The following is a 16,115-nucleotide window of genomic DNA, read 5'->3' on the forward strand; positions in this document are numbered from 1 at the left end:
TTGGGAGATGATATTTTTTTCCTTGTAAATCATCTCTCTGTTATGTATTATTATTTTTATTTTGAATGTATAATGTAAGCATTTGAGTGTGTTCCTCTTTGTTGGATTTTGTGCTTGTGTCTGGATGAGACTTGTAGGTGATTTCAAACTAAGTGCATTGGTGGTATGCTCTTGGAATCTACATCAATCTGATCCCTATTTGTTCCCAGTTCCCCTATGTCTTACTTTTACTTGGGTGCTTTAATTGTAATTCTAGAACTTTTTACTATCCCATTTTCTACCTTTTTACTGGCGCTGATATGACCTTAATGTGTTGCAAGCGCCGTAAAACCCTGAAAAACAAAAACAAAACAAACATTGTGAGTGTTGAGAATGGAGCTAGAGCTCATAAGCTTAAATGCTAGCTCGCCAACAAACTTTCATGGTGTTTGTGTATTGACCCTTATGATCTCAAGAAGACGCGAGAGGGACTCAAGATAGATACGTTTGAATGAAACCACTTTGTTTGGAGTGGTTGATGGCATCGATTGTAGAGCGTCCCTCTTGGGACTGGGTGAAGTTGCTGCGACAGTCAGGTCATGGGTTCGAATCCTCATCGTTGTAAAGTCTTTATTCACTTTTGTCATCTGGCACTTTTCTACTCACTTCCATTTCTTGTGATGAGAATTAGTAATTTCAAGCTTAGCACATTGTAGATGATTGGTCTCGAGATCTAATTCTTTTCCCTATTTGAACTGGTTCCCTCTGTCTTACATTTCCTTGACTGCTGTCAGCTTTTCTTCCTTTTTACTTTTACGGGTGCTGAAAGGATGTAAAAGTGTTGTAAAGCGCTGCAAAACCCTTAAAAATAGACAAATATCTCTGTAGATTTCATTGTTATTTATATTATTATGTACCATTGTTGTATATTCTTTGTGCAGGGTTTTTGGACTTTTGTGACTTTCTGGTGGTCTCAGACTTAGATGCATGGATAGAACACCCTTGGATCTACTTTACTGTTCCGAGTCGGTCTTCTTTCTTTCATTTCTTGTACCATCAAATCTATTCTCTTTCACTACCATTAGGTTTTGGATCTTTACTTCATTTGAAATTAGGTAAGGAAACTTTGGGATTGTATTTGGCATTATGTTTATATAACATAATATATTTCTAATCAGTTATTTATTTAGAACTATACAATATGTAAAAACAATGCCAAATACCATCCCAATTCCCTTTTCTTGTTTGCAGAAATTCTCTATTTGTTCCCAGTTCCCCTGTCTTACTTTTTCTTGGGTGCTTTAATTGTAATTCTAGACTATCCCATTTTCTTCCTTTTTACTGGCGCTGATATAACCTAAATGTGTTGCAAGCGCCCTAAAACCCATAAAAAAAACAACAAAAATTTCGGCATTGAAATGCCTCTGAATGGTGTCTGAAATTCCTGTGAGCCAAATTTAAAGTTGGCGTCTCTCTTTCTTAATGCCCATTATGCATATAGGACAGCAAACGAAGGACCTCCATCTTCCTTAGTCCATGGCCATCATCTTCAAAGGCCTCCATGTTTCCCTCCACTGTTCTCCAAGTCGCCCGGAGCCTTCTTCCTCTTCTCTTTCCGTCATTTCAGCTTTCTTATTTACCAGTTACTCTTGTTTTGTCATCAAGTCGCAACGGCCTAGGTGGGGTTCCCGACCTCCCATAGTGCACAGGGAGGTTCTTGCTGTGTCTTCTATTCCCCTGTATGTTTTCCAATTGCATTCTGTCTTTGACTTGGAATGAGATTACTTAGTTTTCTCCTGACCCTGGCTGGGAGGGAAAAAGTTGAATGTATAGGGGAGGTGTTTTGGTTTTTTTTCCTTGTAAATCATTTCTCTGTTATGTATTGTTGTTCTTTTTTTTTTTTAACAAATGATTAAAAAATATTCAAGTGTATTCCTTTTAGTGGGATTTTATGCTGGGTCTGGGAGAAACTTTAGGTAATCTCAAACTAAGTACTGATATTATGCTCTTGGAATCTACATGTTCCCTGTTTGTACCATTCCCCTTTGTCTTACTTTTTCCTTAAGTCCTTTTAATTGTACGTCTAGAATGTTTTTACTATCCAATTTTCATCCTTTTTACTGGTGCTGATATGACCTAAATGTGTTGCAAGCGCCATAAAACCCTTTAAAACAAACACAAAAACAAATGAACTAATAATGTTGCAAGTACTGTAAAACCACTGAAACAATATATCGGTTCTAAAATAATGTCATTTCAGCTTTCTTATTTACCAGTTCAGTCTTGTTTTGTCATGGCGTCGCAACACCATGCATCGAAGATAATCACGACTGTAAGAGTGGTGAGAATAAATGGACGTGGCAGATGCGCCAAATTGAAAACTTCAAATTTAGTAATTTTAATGTCAATTTTTAGTAATTTAACAAGGAAATTCGTAGTTTCTGAAATTGTGTATGAACAACCACAATATTATTATCATTATTATTATTATTATCATCATTATTATTATAGTAGTAGTAGTAGTAGTAGTTGTTCTTCTTCTTATCATTATTATTATTTTAATTATCATTTAAGTATTACTAAGAACTAAAAATTTGTAATTTTCCATAAAATTTCGTATTTGGCCGTGGAATTTGTCTAAAATTACGAACAATTCGTAAGATTCGGCACGTATGACGTGGCTAAGCCTTCGTTTTGATTTTATCGATTTCTCTGTCAAATTCAATTTGATAATTAATTTTTTTGATGACACGCCGTTTCTACTGTCCTCCAGCTTCTCAATCTCTCATTGATGACACGCCGTTTCTACTGTCCTCCAGCTTCTCAATCTCTCATCCCTTTTCATTTAACTTTTTTTTTTTAATTATTAAATCTTGGAATGAGAAATCTTCTTCATTTTGCCTTGACCCCCACTGGAATTCTTTGCCAAGAGGGTAACTATTGAATTGTGGTGTTGGTGACTAAAATAAAAATGCTATCTTGTCGGAGGAAAAACAAATGTTGGTTATGGTCAATCACTGGATATTATATAACAGTTATAGAGAACAAGAAGAAAAGGATGCAGCTATGTGGTCTAATGGTATGAGAATGATACTCGCTTTCGGATCGGAAGGTCCTGGGTTCGAGCCTCTCTCGGTGCTTAGTTGAGTCCTTGGAAAAGGCTATTTACTCATATTCTCTCACTGCAATCAGTTATGAAATGAGTACCTGGCCGTTAACAGCATTGTCTCTGTCCGAAAAAATTGTAACATCGCCTAACAGGCGTCGTGTCCCGTTCTACATGCTACTGTTGGTCATGCTCCATATAAATTCATATTTCATTTTTCTTATTGGAAATCATAATCTCCCTACTAATTAAAAAACTATATGTGTGGTCTCTCTCACATTAGAGCTGTAGTAATGCTCTTGGATCATGTTTGAGCTGGGATGCTTTTTCATGGGACTTTATAATTATCATTACTGCTGTTATTATTATCATCATCATACATCACTTTTATCTTCATTACCATCTCAATATTGTATGAAGTATGAGCTGTGATTACCTTTTATGCATAATAAACTGTGTTCATGATGCAAGAAATACCATTAAAATTAAATCATAATCTTTACTTCTCAGGCAGTTTCATTTTACTTGTACTTTTATTGTTAATAATATTGATTTCATGTCATGCTGGGTATATTTTAGAAGTGTTTATATGGGGATCCTGACCTCCCATAGTGGTCGGGGAGGTACTGCTTTGTCTTCTATCCCCCTATACCCGTTTTCCAATTGTTTCCTGTCGTTGTCTTGGAATGATATTACTTAGTTTTGTCCGGACCCTGGCCGGAGTTCCTTGGCTAGGAGGGAAACAGTCAAATGTATAGTTAGAATTTTGGGAGATGATATTTTTTTTCCTTGTAAATCATCTCTCTATTATGCATTGTATTATGTTGAGTTTACATATATTATTTGATTTGTAAACATTTGAGTGTATTCCTCTTGATTGGGACCTGTGCTTGTGTCTGGATGAGACTTTTACGTGATCTCAAACTAATTACTTTGATAGTGTGCTCTTGGAATCTACATCCGTTTCCTATTTGAACCAATTCCCCTTTGTCTCATCTTTTCTTTTGTGCTTTAATTGTAATTCTAGAACTTTTTACTATCCCATTTTCTTCCTTTTTACTGGCGCTGATATGACCTTGTGTTGCAAGCGCCGTAAAACCCTTAAGAATTAATTAAGAAGTGTTTATAATTTCAATTAAAATGTTGGCACAATGAGACAATGTCATTATTACATCACGGAATAGTGCTTGCTGATTTCCAGCATGCTGTTCTATACGGACCACACGCAAGAGCTGGGTGACCAAATGTTTTATTTACTTCCCATGAGCATCGGATTCTCTGGGTGAGGTTCCTGACCTCCCTTAGTGGGCAGGGAGGCACTTAATGTCTTCTATCCCCCTATATCAGCTTTCCAACATGCTGTCTGTCTTTGTATTGGAATGAAATTAAATGGTTTTATCCTGGATACCCTGGCTGGGAGGGAAACAAATGTATAGAATTAGAGAATGCTAGAAACTGGGTGGGGTTCCTGACCTCCCATAGTGGGCAGGGAGGTACTTACTGTGTCTTCTCTCCCTCTATATCTGTTTTCCAACTTGCTTTCTATGTCTTGGAATGAGATTACTTGGTTTTATCCTTGCCCTGGCCGGAGTCCTGGCTGGGAGGGAAACAGCCAAATGTATAGTTTTGGGATATATTTTTTTCCTTGTAAATCATCTCTGTTATGCACTGTATTGTTTTGTTTACATATTATATAGGATTTATAAACATTTGAGTGTATTCCTTATAGTGGGGACCTGTTCTTGTGTCTGGATGAGACATTTGGTGATCTCAAACTTAAGTACTTTGATAGTGTGCTCTTGGAATCTACATCTGCTCCCTGTTTGAATCAATTCCTCTTTGTCTTACCTTTTCTAGGGTGCTATAATTGTAATTCTATAACTTTCTACTATCCCATTTTCTTCCTTTTTACTGGCGCTGATATGACCTTAATGTGTTGCAAGCGCCGTAAAACCCTTAAAAACAAACAAACAAACAACAATGCTAGGGAGAGTTATTGTAATATAAATTCGTGGTAAAGGAATGTATGAATAAAAAATAAAAACTTTTGGATAGATTTTCAGAACACTATAGATTGACAAAGAACTAATAATGGAAGACAATTTCAAATATTTTTTGTTTTGTTTTGGATAATAAATAGTTTTTATTGTCTTCATGTTTCAACAATTTGCTATTATGCACAATCAACGTGTGCAAGTATGCACATATAAACATGCCACATGAGCGCACTCAAGCACACACACACACACACACACACACACACACATATTTATACTCTCTCTCTCTCTCTTAGATGTATGAACCAAGTTCTTATATTATACAACTGAGTCAAGTGGGAGTGATGTGCGTACAGAAACTTGTTCAAGAGTACAAAAAATGGGCCGAGCAAGAAGTTTGCCCTTTGCACCAATCATCATCTCATCTTAAACATTGACCTTTAACATCAGAGGTGTACAGGTCAGCTTGCTTTGCCCATGGAATAAGGTGCTGGATTCCAACGTCAGCCCTAGTGGCAAAATCGCAATATGTAATTTCACAGACAGACATGACATTGCGAGATCTGCACCGTACTACTATGAATTATGACTGTCTAAAAATATTGGACAAGTATCTCATGGACTGATAGGCTACATATTTCCTCCAGTTTTAAATATGTACAGAATACCATAAAAATCCACAGATAAGTATTTATTATACACTCAAATTCCAATCCGAGCTCAACCATAGGAACAAAATAAATCCCTTATTGTAATAAACAAATCTTGGCTTCTCTTGATTTCTATCTTTTTATCTTTTTCTCACCATCGTTATGAGTGAGTATTTTCCATCACAAGAGATATGCTCTGAAATTGTATATTTTTACTTTCTTTCTTTAAAATTTCAAAGCTGATCATCCTATCTAGAACTTTCCTTATTCTCAGCTTCCCCTTTATCACTTTGTAATTTTTCCACCTCCTCCTCCTCCACATCGTCATTTTCTACGTCATCACCTTCACTATCACTACCACTGCTATCACCAGTCACATACTTCTGTGATCTAGCCGATTCAGACAATTCAAAGAAAAAATTAAAGGCGTATCCCTCTTCGTCGTACCGATGAGACTGAGACTCAAACACTTCTCCCTCTCCCTCAAAGGCATAGTTTGTGATTTCGTTGAACAGATTCTCAGCAGACGGCACCCCGTACACCCCTCCCTGTTTGAAATAATCACATATATTTCTACAATCCCTAAATAGGAATGAATTTGAGCTGGGATTGTCCCTGTCCACAGCCTGACCCACGTCGATAACCCAAACCTTTTTCTGATGCCACAGCAAATTATAAGGACTAAAATCACAATGGACCATGTTACACTTGCCAAACATCAACTTCATCAACTCCACCGTTTGCTCAAATGCGTCTTGGAAGTCTTCTGTATTGAAAACCACATCTTTGAGTTTCGGCGCAGGCCTGTCTCCACCAATGCATGCCATGGCCAAAATGTGTTTCTTCAAAGCTAAGGGCGTGGGGCACATGACGCCGTTTCTGTGCAGCTTTCTCAGGTTTAGAAATTCCTTCTCCGCCCAAACCCGCATGAGCTTTCTAGGGTTGAATTTCTTGAGGATGTCTTTGGAGAGTCGGTAGTCTCCTTGGATGTATTTCAGTCTAGTCTTGAATTCATTCATGGATGTCTTGAACACTTTCAAGATGACATGCTCGGGCAGCTCCATGTTGTCTTTCCTGGTGATTACGCAAAATGATAATTGATTAATTCAGTTATAAATAATGATTCAATATGTCCTGACAGAACAACCATGGGAGGGGAGGGGGGGGGGGCATAAAATATATTGGGAGACATGTCAAATTTCACAACATTTTCAATAAAACAAAATTTTACTTAAAAATAGATCCATTTCCATCCATTCTTCCTTTAAAATCTAAAGAATTGGGCCAAATCTTTTTTTAAAATAATATTTAAAAACAAAATATTCAAAAGCTTTATAAATTACTAGTAGTATTATCTGCCCAAGTAGCAAGCCTGGCCACAGTAACGAAGTTTCATGGCAAATTATATGTCTTCCTTCCATACCATATTCTCTGTAAAATAACAATTTTTTATCATTTTCCTATTAAATTTTGGTGAAAACACCCGGATCTGGAGGAAAATTGTGAATTGACCTCAATTGGCTCATTCAAAAAATTTGTAAATTACTGATTAAACTTGTTTTTGTGGCAGATCTGCTTATACTGAACAAAAGCTCCAATTCATATGAGGAATAACTGTTTTTCATCAACTTTAAAATATCCCGGTATAGGATGGATATGCTGGAGATAAAGATAAAGGGAGTAAATCTGACTCATGAATGAACAACACCAAATAAACAACGTTTACTTGATAAAGGCCAAGGGCCGAAACGTCGTTTGTTTTGTGTTGTTCATTCATGAGTCAGATTTACTCCCTTTATCTCTATCTCCATTTAATTGACTCATTTAGGCACCTCTATTTATTAGATGGATATGCTTCTTAGCAGCTGGTGCACCAAGACAAAAATGAACATGCAGATCTTCTCACATAAAAAGAAAAATGCACTTAAAACACATAGCCACTCATAAAATCATGCTAAACTTACCTTCCTCCAATGGCTTTCAACACGACAGCTTCCTTTCCTTCACTGACTACTCCGTCGACAGACATCAGGAACTCTGCATTTATCATCTTGAATATCAGGATTCTGGTTTTCTCGTCAACAGCTTTGATCTGGAGAGATCAACAAACTTATCAATTAGGCATCCACAGGTTTTTAAATACTTTTTTTTAAAATGTAGTAGATTTTAACCCATGAGTGCAAGTAATTGAGGCCAGAAAAGCTTGAAATCCATTTCAACAAATTCCAAAAAGCCTGAAACTTGTTTTGAAATGTGACCTACTGCCTTACAACAGTATTATGTTAAGATGATCTAGATGCCAGAAAGAAATTAAAATCCATTTTTTTTTTTTTAAACGGATTTTCGGGTTACGCCAGAAATATTGCATCTATAGTAAACTGATGTTATTTCTTCTAGACATCAAGTTTACATAAGCATCTTGATCAAATGTAAATCTTCTTGTAGTACAGCATTTCTTTGTTTCCCTGTTTTTTGGGGGGGTTTTTTTAGGTTTCTTTTTTGTTTTGTTTTTTAGGAGGGGGGGGGGGGGGGAGTGGGAGGGAGTTTAACAGATTCTGTTTTCCTTTCAGACCATTTTAGATAGCCAAAATAATATAGCCAAGGGTATCAATGTGCTTAAAATGCACATTTAAAAAATGTAAGGCAAGAGAACTAGCTCAAAGACAGAGCAGAGGTATACCTAAAAGAACTACATAAAAATAAGCACCACTGTGAAGAATTTATTCAAAATCTCTCAAAAATATAAATCATCTTGACATTTTTATCGATCATGTTAACAGTATCAGCAATTGAAACCAGAGTTGTATCATCTCTATTGTTGCTCTCTCAGTGACAAATGTTAGGCTGTTGTTATACCAAGGTGAATGATGGAGGATAATACGATTTGTAATTAATTCAGACTGAATCATAAAAAGACAAGAAAAAAAATATTTTAAAAAATAATGAAGTCGAATTTAAGCTGCAATTTGCTTTAAATTTCTAAAAAATTAATAAACATGTCAGCCATCCCCTTACTGCAGTTGAGCTTATAAAAAAAAAAATTGAGCTTTTGTATCGTGCAATATCCACTAAACATTCTCAAAGCGCTTTACAAGGAGTCCTTGGCCAACAGCAACACTTAACATGTAGGCGATATTACATTTTATTTCAGACATAGACAATGCTGTTAACGGCCAGGAACTCATTTTACAACTGAGTACGGTGAGAAAATGTGAGTAAAGAGCCTTTTCCAAGGACTCAACTATGCGCTGAGCAGGGCTTGAACCCAGGACCTTCCGATCCGAAAGCGAGTGTCATAACACAAGACCACATAGCCGCAGTCATCCCCTTACCGCAGTTGAGTGATCTTTCTTCTCGTACACTTTGTGACTTTTCTTAGTCTCAGATAGAGAATGCTGCTTAAGTTTGTTGTAGACTCGATTTGGTAACTGCATGTCCATCCCTTCACCATCTCCACAATCAAACTCAGGTGGGAACTGAAAAGGTTAAAAGTAAAAAAAAAAGTAATGTAATGCCATTGAGTTTAGCTTATTAATAATAATAATGATGATGATGATAATAATAATAATAGTAGTAATAAAAATAATTATAGTAATAATAATAATAATAATAATAATAATAATAATAATAATAATAATAATAATAATAATAATAATAATAATTATAATAATAATAATAATTATTATTATAATTATTATAATAATAATAATGATGACGATGATGATGATGATGATGATGATGATGATGATGATGATGATAATAACAATAGAAGTAGTGATAAAAATAATAATAATAATAATAATAATAATAATAATAATAATAATAATAACGATAAACTTAATAAAAAAAATAAAATAATAATAATAATGTGTTTTCAAGTTGACTATCTATTATGGATTTTAACCGCCTAAATCATGTGCTCAATGTTGTAAGATAGCAAAAAGAATCAATATATAAGATAAGAGTTATCCTCTTTTGGTAACTTCAAGGGTAGCAGTCTGACAAATGATGCCTTGCCAAAGATGGCAGAGTATGTTTTTTGCATCTTCCTTTTGCTTTGTCTGGGACCGCATAATAAACACGTTTAAGGATTATTATATTGCACCAGTTCCTGCTTCACAAGTTTTCAATTAACTGGAACCAATTATGACATGACCTTCTAACAGGATGTGGACTGAGAAAAGAAAAAAAAAAAATTAAGAACAAATTCTTTATCACTCTTATTTTTGTTTGGATGCATGGTTACCAACCTGCATGAGTCTCTGAGCATTTCGTCTCCCACAAATGACTTTGTCGTGCTTTGTCACGATGCTGTCACCCTGTCGGACATATCCACGACTGCCGATGGTCAGGTGGCTATTCTCTGGAGACAGAAGACAGACAGTTTTTCTTTATAGTAAATACACAGTAAATAAAATAAATCATAAATAATTTCCCTTTATTCATCCCCAAGGGTAAATTTGTCTTTCGGGTCTATTCCAAGGGAAGACAGGAATAGCCCAGGCATCAAGCCGCAGTGCAGCGCCGCAAATTGAGCTAGGGCGAGGTGAATTGCTCAAGGCCACACAATGAGGAAAGTAGTCGAACTCGGTACCGTACCGCTGAGCCACGTTGCCATTATGGGAGGTCAGAAACCCCATCCAGTTAGAATAGAATAGCTACAATACATTCAAGATTTATTAAATCTAATCAACAGAAAAAGCTGTGGAGAATACTAACCCCACTCTGTTTGTTGAGGGTATTGAGGCAATTCATCTTCATAATTGTCATCGTCATCATCAAAATCTTCAGCATTCTGGTATTCTGACTGCATATGCTTGCGTTTGTAGTTTTCAAAGGAGACGGCCACTTTTACAAAAGAAGTAAAACAAACAAAAAAGGAAATAAATTATCTTTTTGATCATATGCTATTCCTCACTATCCTGTTATTGTAAGGACCGTGAAACCAAAGTAAATAATGATAGCAATTGAAACAAACAGTCATGGTCACTTGCTACCCGATGATGGATTGTGACAGATTTGGAAGCAGACAATGAAGTATGTTAGAAATCTGGAAAAATGTGTATGATAAAGTGTCAGAAAAAGCAAAATAATAAAATTGTATAGTTACAGCAAACTGATCCCAAAAGTCTTAGACCAGGGGACTGGAATTAGAGGCAAAAGCATTTGTTCAATATCCTATATAAAATCAAAATTTTTTTACCTAACACCCACGAAGTTCATGGAGCCAGAGTTTATCATGGTTTACCTAGAATTCAATGGACAGTAACAAATGCTTGCTACCATTCAAGTAGGATGCTGGTTTATTGCAAAGTACTTTACACCATATCTAACTCTAACCAACCAATGCTACCCAACCATTGTCAGCTGGGTGCATACAGGAAACTGTCTGTTAAATGTATCTTATCAAGGTGTTGTTCCAACTAGGCGGACGGAGGAAATTGTTTGATGACTTTCTTAACTCTTTCAGCGCCATTGGCTGCACTGTGCGGCCAGAGCAGAATCTGTTCTACTGGCCAATGGCCGCACAAAGCGGCTGGTCTTGAAAGGCTAAAATAATAATGTAATCCAATCCTACTTTCTACAAATGTACTATAAATTGAACCAATGGTATCATTTCTTTCATCAGAACATTCAATTGGCCCTAGGGGGTATTTTAATTAAGATTTTGCATCAAATTCGAATGTCGCGTTGTCTTACTTAGCTTATCATTCTCATGCTGCCTCAATAAAGTGTCAGCCATTTTGTGATGGAAATGTGAATACAGCCTCAGCGTTGAAAGAGTTGAAAGTATAATATCAAAGTGTCGGTTAGCCACTCAAACCCTTGCACCTAATTAAGGTTGTGTTGTGAGTAAAAAAAAACAGATCTCTACACCAGCTGACACCAACATCAATAGAAAATACAGATTAAGTAGGATTTTGTGGATAAGCAAATATTCTTGTCCATACCTTTGCAATTGCCATTGTAATGCTGTTCCCTTTTGGACAGAGCAGTGTCATACTCCTTGTCAAACTGTTTCTGAAGCATCAGTGCAATAATCTCATCATTGGGATCATACCCACTGTCTTCAGCAGCCAATTTAGCCGCTAATTCCTCATCTGTGAGATTTTCAGTTGTAGCAGCAGCTGCTGCTGATGGTGGTTTTGTCAGGGCCTCGGAATTGCCTGCGGTTGCAGCGGCTTTTCTGAAAGAAAATATTAATGAAATTTTAAAAAATTATTTTTCAAACTCATCAGTTTTTTAAAAATAACTTCCAATGTTACAACTAATTACCTTTGCTAAATTTGTTTTGTTTTAAACATATGGGAAACAAGATGGTAGAGTGTTTAAGGCAGCGAACAACGCAATGCACCATCTGTATCATCCCGATTCAAGCTCGATCAATTCTGCCATCTTTCCCAACAAATGCCATTCTGATTTATGTTCTCTTGGCACTTTTATCTGCTTACACACGTTGTTATCGGCGAATCAAATAGGGTACTTTGTTCTTTATCACTTTAACAATTCAATGATGGGATGAAAAAATTTCAAACAAACTATTACTTCCCCCATTATTTATCCATTTATTACCGAACAAGGGGTCCAAATAGCTAAGTTGGTATAGCACTCACTTCACACGATAAAAGTCCAAAATCGATGCCAGGTGAAGTTCAGAATTTTTACTGACCCCCCCCCCCCCCCCTGTCCACTAAGCTGTGATTGTGTAGCTGGCCGTTAGATCTAATGGAAAGTACTTTGCGATAGACTAGCGTCCTATCCAAATAGTAGCAAACAATTTCTATTGTCCATTTCATGCTATTGAAACAGGGATAAACTCTGGCTCCATGGACTACTTTATTACAAACCCACTAAGGAAACAACAATAGCAACATGACGCTGACTTGTGTTAACCTGAGTTACATCCCTTGCTTTCTTGATGAAAATGGTAAAATATTATCTTGACAAGTTAGCGTAAGATTGAACTACAACTGTATAGAGCTATCAAATATTTTCTGACCAAAATATTTTTGTGCCAAATAGATTCAGTTTCAGATAACCTAGTAATTATTTCATTTGTTCTATAACTATAAAACTCTCCTCATTCATCCTCAGTAATAAACAAAATAATCAATATAACAGCATCAAAAAAAAAAAAAAATTAAAAATAAAACGCCAAACACAGAATGTTTCGGGCTCAAACAAAACAATGAAATCATAAATACATTACTAAAAAACAAGATCGACAATTAATGTATTTATGTTTCCATTGTTTTTTATTGTTGGCTTAAGAGGGGCGACAATTAATGTATTTATGTTTCCATTGTTTTTTATTGTTGGCTTAAGAGGGGTGACAATTAATGTATTTATGTTTCCATTGTTTTTTATTGTTGGCTGAAGAGGGGTTTAGAGCCTGAAATGTTCTGTGTTTGGTATTTTGTTCTTTTTTATTTTTAAAGCTGTTTTATTCATTTTTGTTTTTTACTTTTTACAGTCCCCACCATCTAGCAGCTTAGTATCGGTTTGACTTGAATTCATACTACGTATAACTGCACTCCATCCAAGTCAAAAGAAGGGAGGCCTTCCGAAAGCTCCTACATCCCCAGTATTCTTGTTTTTTTTTTAATGTTATAGTCGGGGGTTTGGGAGGGGGAAAACTTTTTTTTTTTTTTAAAGTTTCCCCCCTCTCAAACCCCCCCCCCCCCCCCCCCCCCTTAGAACTAGAATACTGTGGATGTATGAGCTTTCGGAAGGCTTCCCCAAAAGAATAATATAGGATTTATAAATATATTCTTACTCCAGTTTTAATTTTTCCACATACTGATACTCTCGGAATAAATAGTCATTCTCTCTGGCCTCTAGTTCTGAGGCAAGCGCTTCACTCATCTGTTCATTCATGACATCTGTCAATGAGCATGGCTGGATTGGATTAGTGGGCTTTCCCCAAACACTGCCTGTGGTAGGATCACATTGGACGGTCTCTGAAGGCATAGCCATTATAATTGCTGATTCCAAGCCTCGTTGTTTATCAGTCCCAATCACAAGCTTTAAAAATAAATTTAAAAAACAGATATAAACTTTCTGTGATTTTACAAAGAATTGATTCACATGAGGAAAAGTATACACGGACTCTGAGGGTTGAGAGTATCATGTTAAATTTAAAATTAAAATATATTAAAAAATCATGTGGGAGACTTTTCTTCGATTTTAACTTTAACTGGTTTTGCTCATAGTGTTAAAAGTTCTCTAACAGTAACAATATCACAACAGAAAAGGCAGGGGAAATTATTAAACGTAAAAGCAGACGTTAGTAACTACCAGTTACTCAAGTTGACGGTTCTCTCTATAGATAGTAGTGCAGTTTGCAGACACTTACTGTCATGAACAAATTATATTATTATATTATAAATATAAATAATAAAACAAATAAAATCAAAACATTTTAATTTGAGATTTCAATTTCATTAATCATCAAGGTAAATTAAAAACTTAATAAAATCAATGGCAATGGTGCCTGTATTTCCCATTAATTATAAAATATAATGACAAGATCAAGACTGTGTTATCTTCAATAATAGTTATGAAATGAACGAATGGTCCCTTACCTTCACTTGTATTTTTCCGTCTTACTCTTACTCTTACCAGGTCTTCACTTCACGAGTGGTCTTTTTTGTTTCTTATGATACTCTCAGATTTGTTGACCGGTACTTCAGTTAAATTCACTCGTGAGCAAAATGTTAAATTTAAGTAAGGAGTAAAAGAGTCCAAGCTATAAATACACGGTAGGCCTACCTATTAATAACAAAAAGGTAAGGATAGGTACCAAAAATAAACATATTGCACAACATAGAGACACAGCCACAAATGCGAGGAACAGTGTTGCCAGGCGCCTTTGCAAAAATTCCGCCAACTTTATCCTACTCCCCTTCGACAGTTGCCCAAAATCCGCCATTTGTTTTAAAACACTTAAAATCAACCCTAGTGCATTGTCTCAGAATCATAATTGTTTTAACAACCGCTACTCACCTATTTTACAGCTGTATACAATGCTATTTATTTAGGCATGACGATTTAGGGTTGATATCCCCCAAATCCACACCATGCGTTGGATCCATTTTAGCCTTTTCAATTCAATTCAAATAGTTATTTATTGTCGGCATTTAAAAAATGTTTCATAGATAATGTAGTCAGGCTAATAGAAGCTTTTGACCGACAAAGGTTTTAACACATAGTGCATAAAAATGAGCCTCAAGATTTTCTTAAAGTCAATTTAGGGGGGGGGGGAATAAGAACTAATTAGCCTTGATTGCTATACTTTTTTTTTTAAGGGTATACAAATCATCAAAGATCCGCCCAAAAAAAAATCCACCATCCGTCAGGCCATTATTTCCCCGCCACCCGATGATAAAATCCTCCAATTTGGTGGAAAATCCGCCAACCGGACAATACTGACTGGGAACTGCATTCCCCGGGACGGTACAGCAATACATCTTTCCGAGGATCGTCCGGATTGTAGTTCCAAGTCCCGTCTACAAGCTAGTCCGTAAGTCGCCATATTATTGTCGAAGTTCGAAGTAGTAGCCAACTGCGAATAGTGAGGCCACCGTGGAACCACTATTCGCAGTAGTAGATACTGTCTGGTGCGAAGGATTAATGCTCAAACTTGCAAAGATCATAAGGTGCAAAAAAGACCTTGAAGTTGTTCTCTTCAATCTTAGGGGAAAGACAATTCCACATCGCGCTGGGAGACGCTACGATTAAAATTAGGAAATTGAAGAATGGAGTCCCTCAGGGTTCGGTACTAGCGCCAATGTTGTTTGACGTATTAGCGACATGCCGAACACTTCCTATTATTATTATTATTATTTATTATTATTATTATTATTATTATTATTATTATTATTATTATTATTATTATTATTATTATTATTATTATTATTATTATTATTATTATTATTATTATTATTATTATTATTATTATTATTATTATTATTATTATTAGTCGAAGAATGCGGAACGGTTCATCTTTTCCCATTTTAGAATAATTGAATGCTTCCATGAGGAGATTGTTTCTGACTGGAGCTATACCGTTTTACATGCTTTCAGACTGTCTTCTAGCTCTTTCTCTCTGATGTGGTCTTCGGGACTCACGGTGAGCTCTTGAGTGCGGTTTAAGCCAGCATCTGGAAGATTTGGATTTTTCAGGAAAGATTGCGTTCCACAAACTGAGCAGTTTATTGGATGAGACTTTGGACATCCGTTGAGGCACTGGTGAATCTTTGTTGCTTTTCCTCAAGAGGATTTATTCCTGTCGAGACACTTCTCTAGAAATACCCCACATTTTTGCGTTCTCCATGTTAGTGATAATTTATTTTTGTTTACATGCGAAGATAATCTGCTCGG

At 36.0% G+C, this 16,115-nt stretch overlaps 1 protein-coding gene across 1 annotated transcript; it reads right to left on the minus strand.

The window, feature by feature from the left end:
- Positions 1-5,069: 5,069 nt before the first annotated feature.
- Positions 5,070-14,600, minus strand: LOC144956949 (serine/threonine-protein kinase RIO3-like). The gene is made up of 8 exons (XM_078887793.1): positions 14,318-14,600; positions 13,510-13,757; positions 11,684-11,919; positions 10,452-10,580; positions 9,983-10,095; positions 9,065-9,208; positions 7,697-7,824; positions 5,070-6,806 (listed from the first exon to the last, which is right to left on the minus strand). Exons 2-8 carry the CDS (start codon positions 13,707-13,709, stop codon positions 5,981-5,983), a joined length of 1,776 nt encoding a protein of 591 aa, XP_078743919.1. The 5' UTR covers positions 13,710-13,757; positions 14,318-14,600; the 3' UTR covers positions 5,070-5,980.
- Between the last annotated feature and the right edge of the window lie 1,515 nt (positions 14,601-16,115).

Source organism: Berghia stephanieae, chromosome 11 (assembly GCF_034508935.2).
Source record: "Berghia stephanieae isolate SIO BIC M18660-M18661 chromosome 11, UCSD_Bste_1.3, whole genome shotgun sequence".
Taxonomy (NCBI): domain Eukaryota; kingdom Metazoa; phylum Mollusca; class Gastropoda; order Nudibranchia; family Aeolidiidae; genus Berghia; species Berghia stephanieae.

Bases quoted from the DNA above. Each gene is read 5' to 3' on its own strand.
- LOC144956949 (XM_078887793.1), bottom strand. From the start codon at position 13,709: ATGGCTATGCCTTCAGAGACCGTCCAATGTGATCCTACCACAGGCAGT. The intron at 10,096-10,451 runs GTTAGTATTCTC...TTCTGTCTCCAG, and splicing joins CCCTCAACAAACAGAGTGGG to AGAATAGCCACCTGACCATC. The intron at 7,825-9,064 runs GTAAGGGGATGA...TGATCTCTCCAG, and splicing joins AGAAAGATCACTCAACTGCG to ATCAAAGCTGTTGACGAGAA.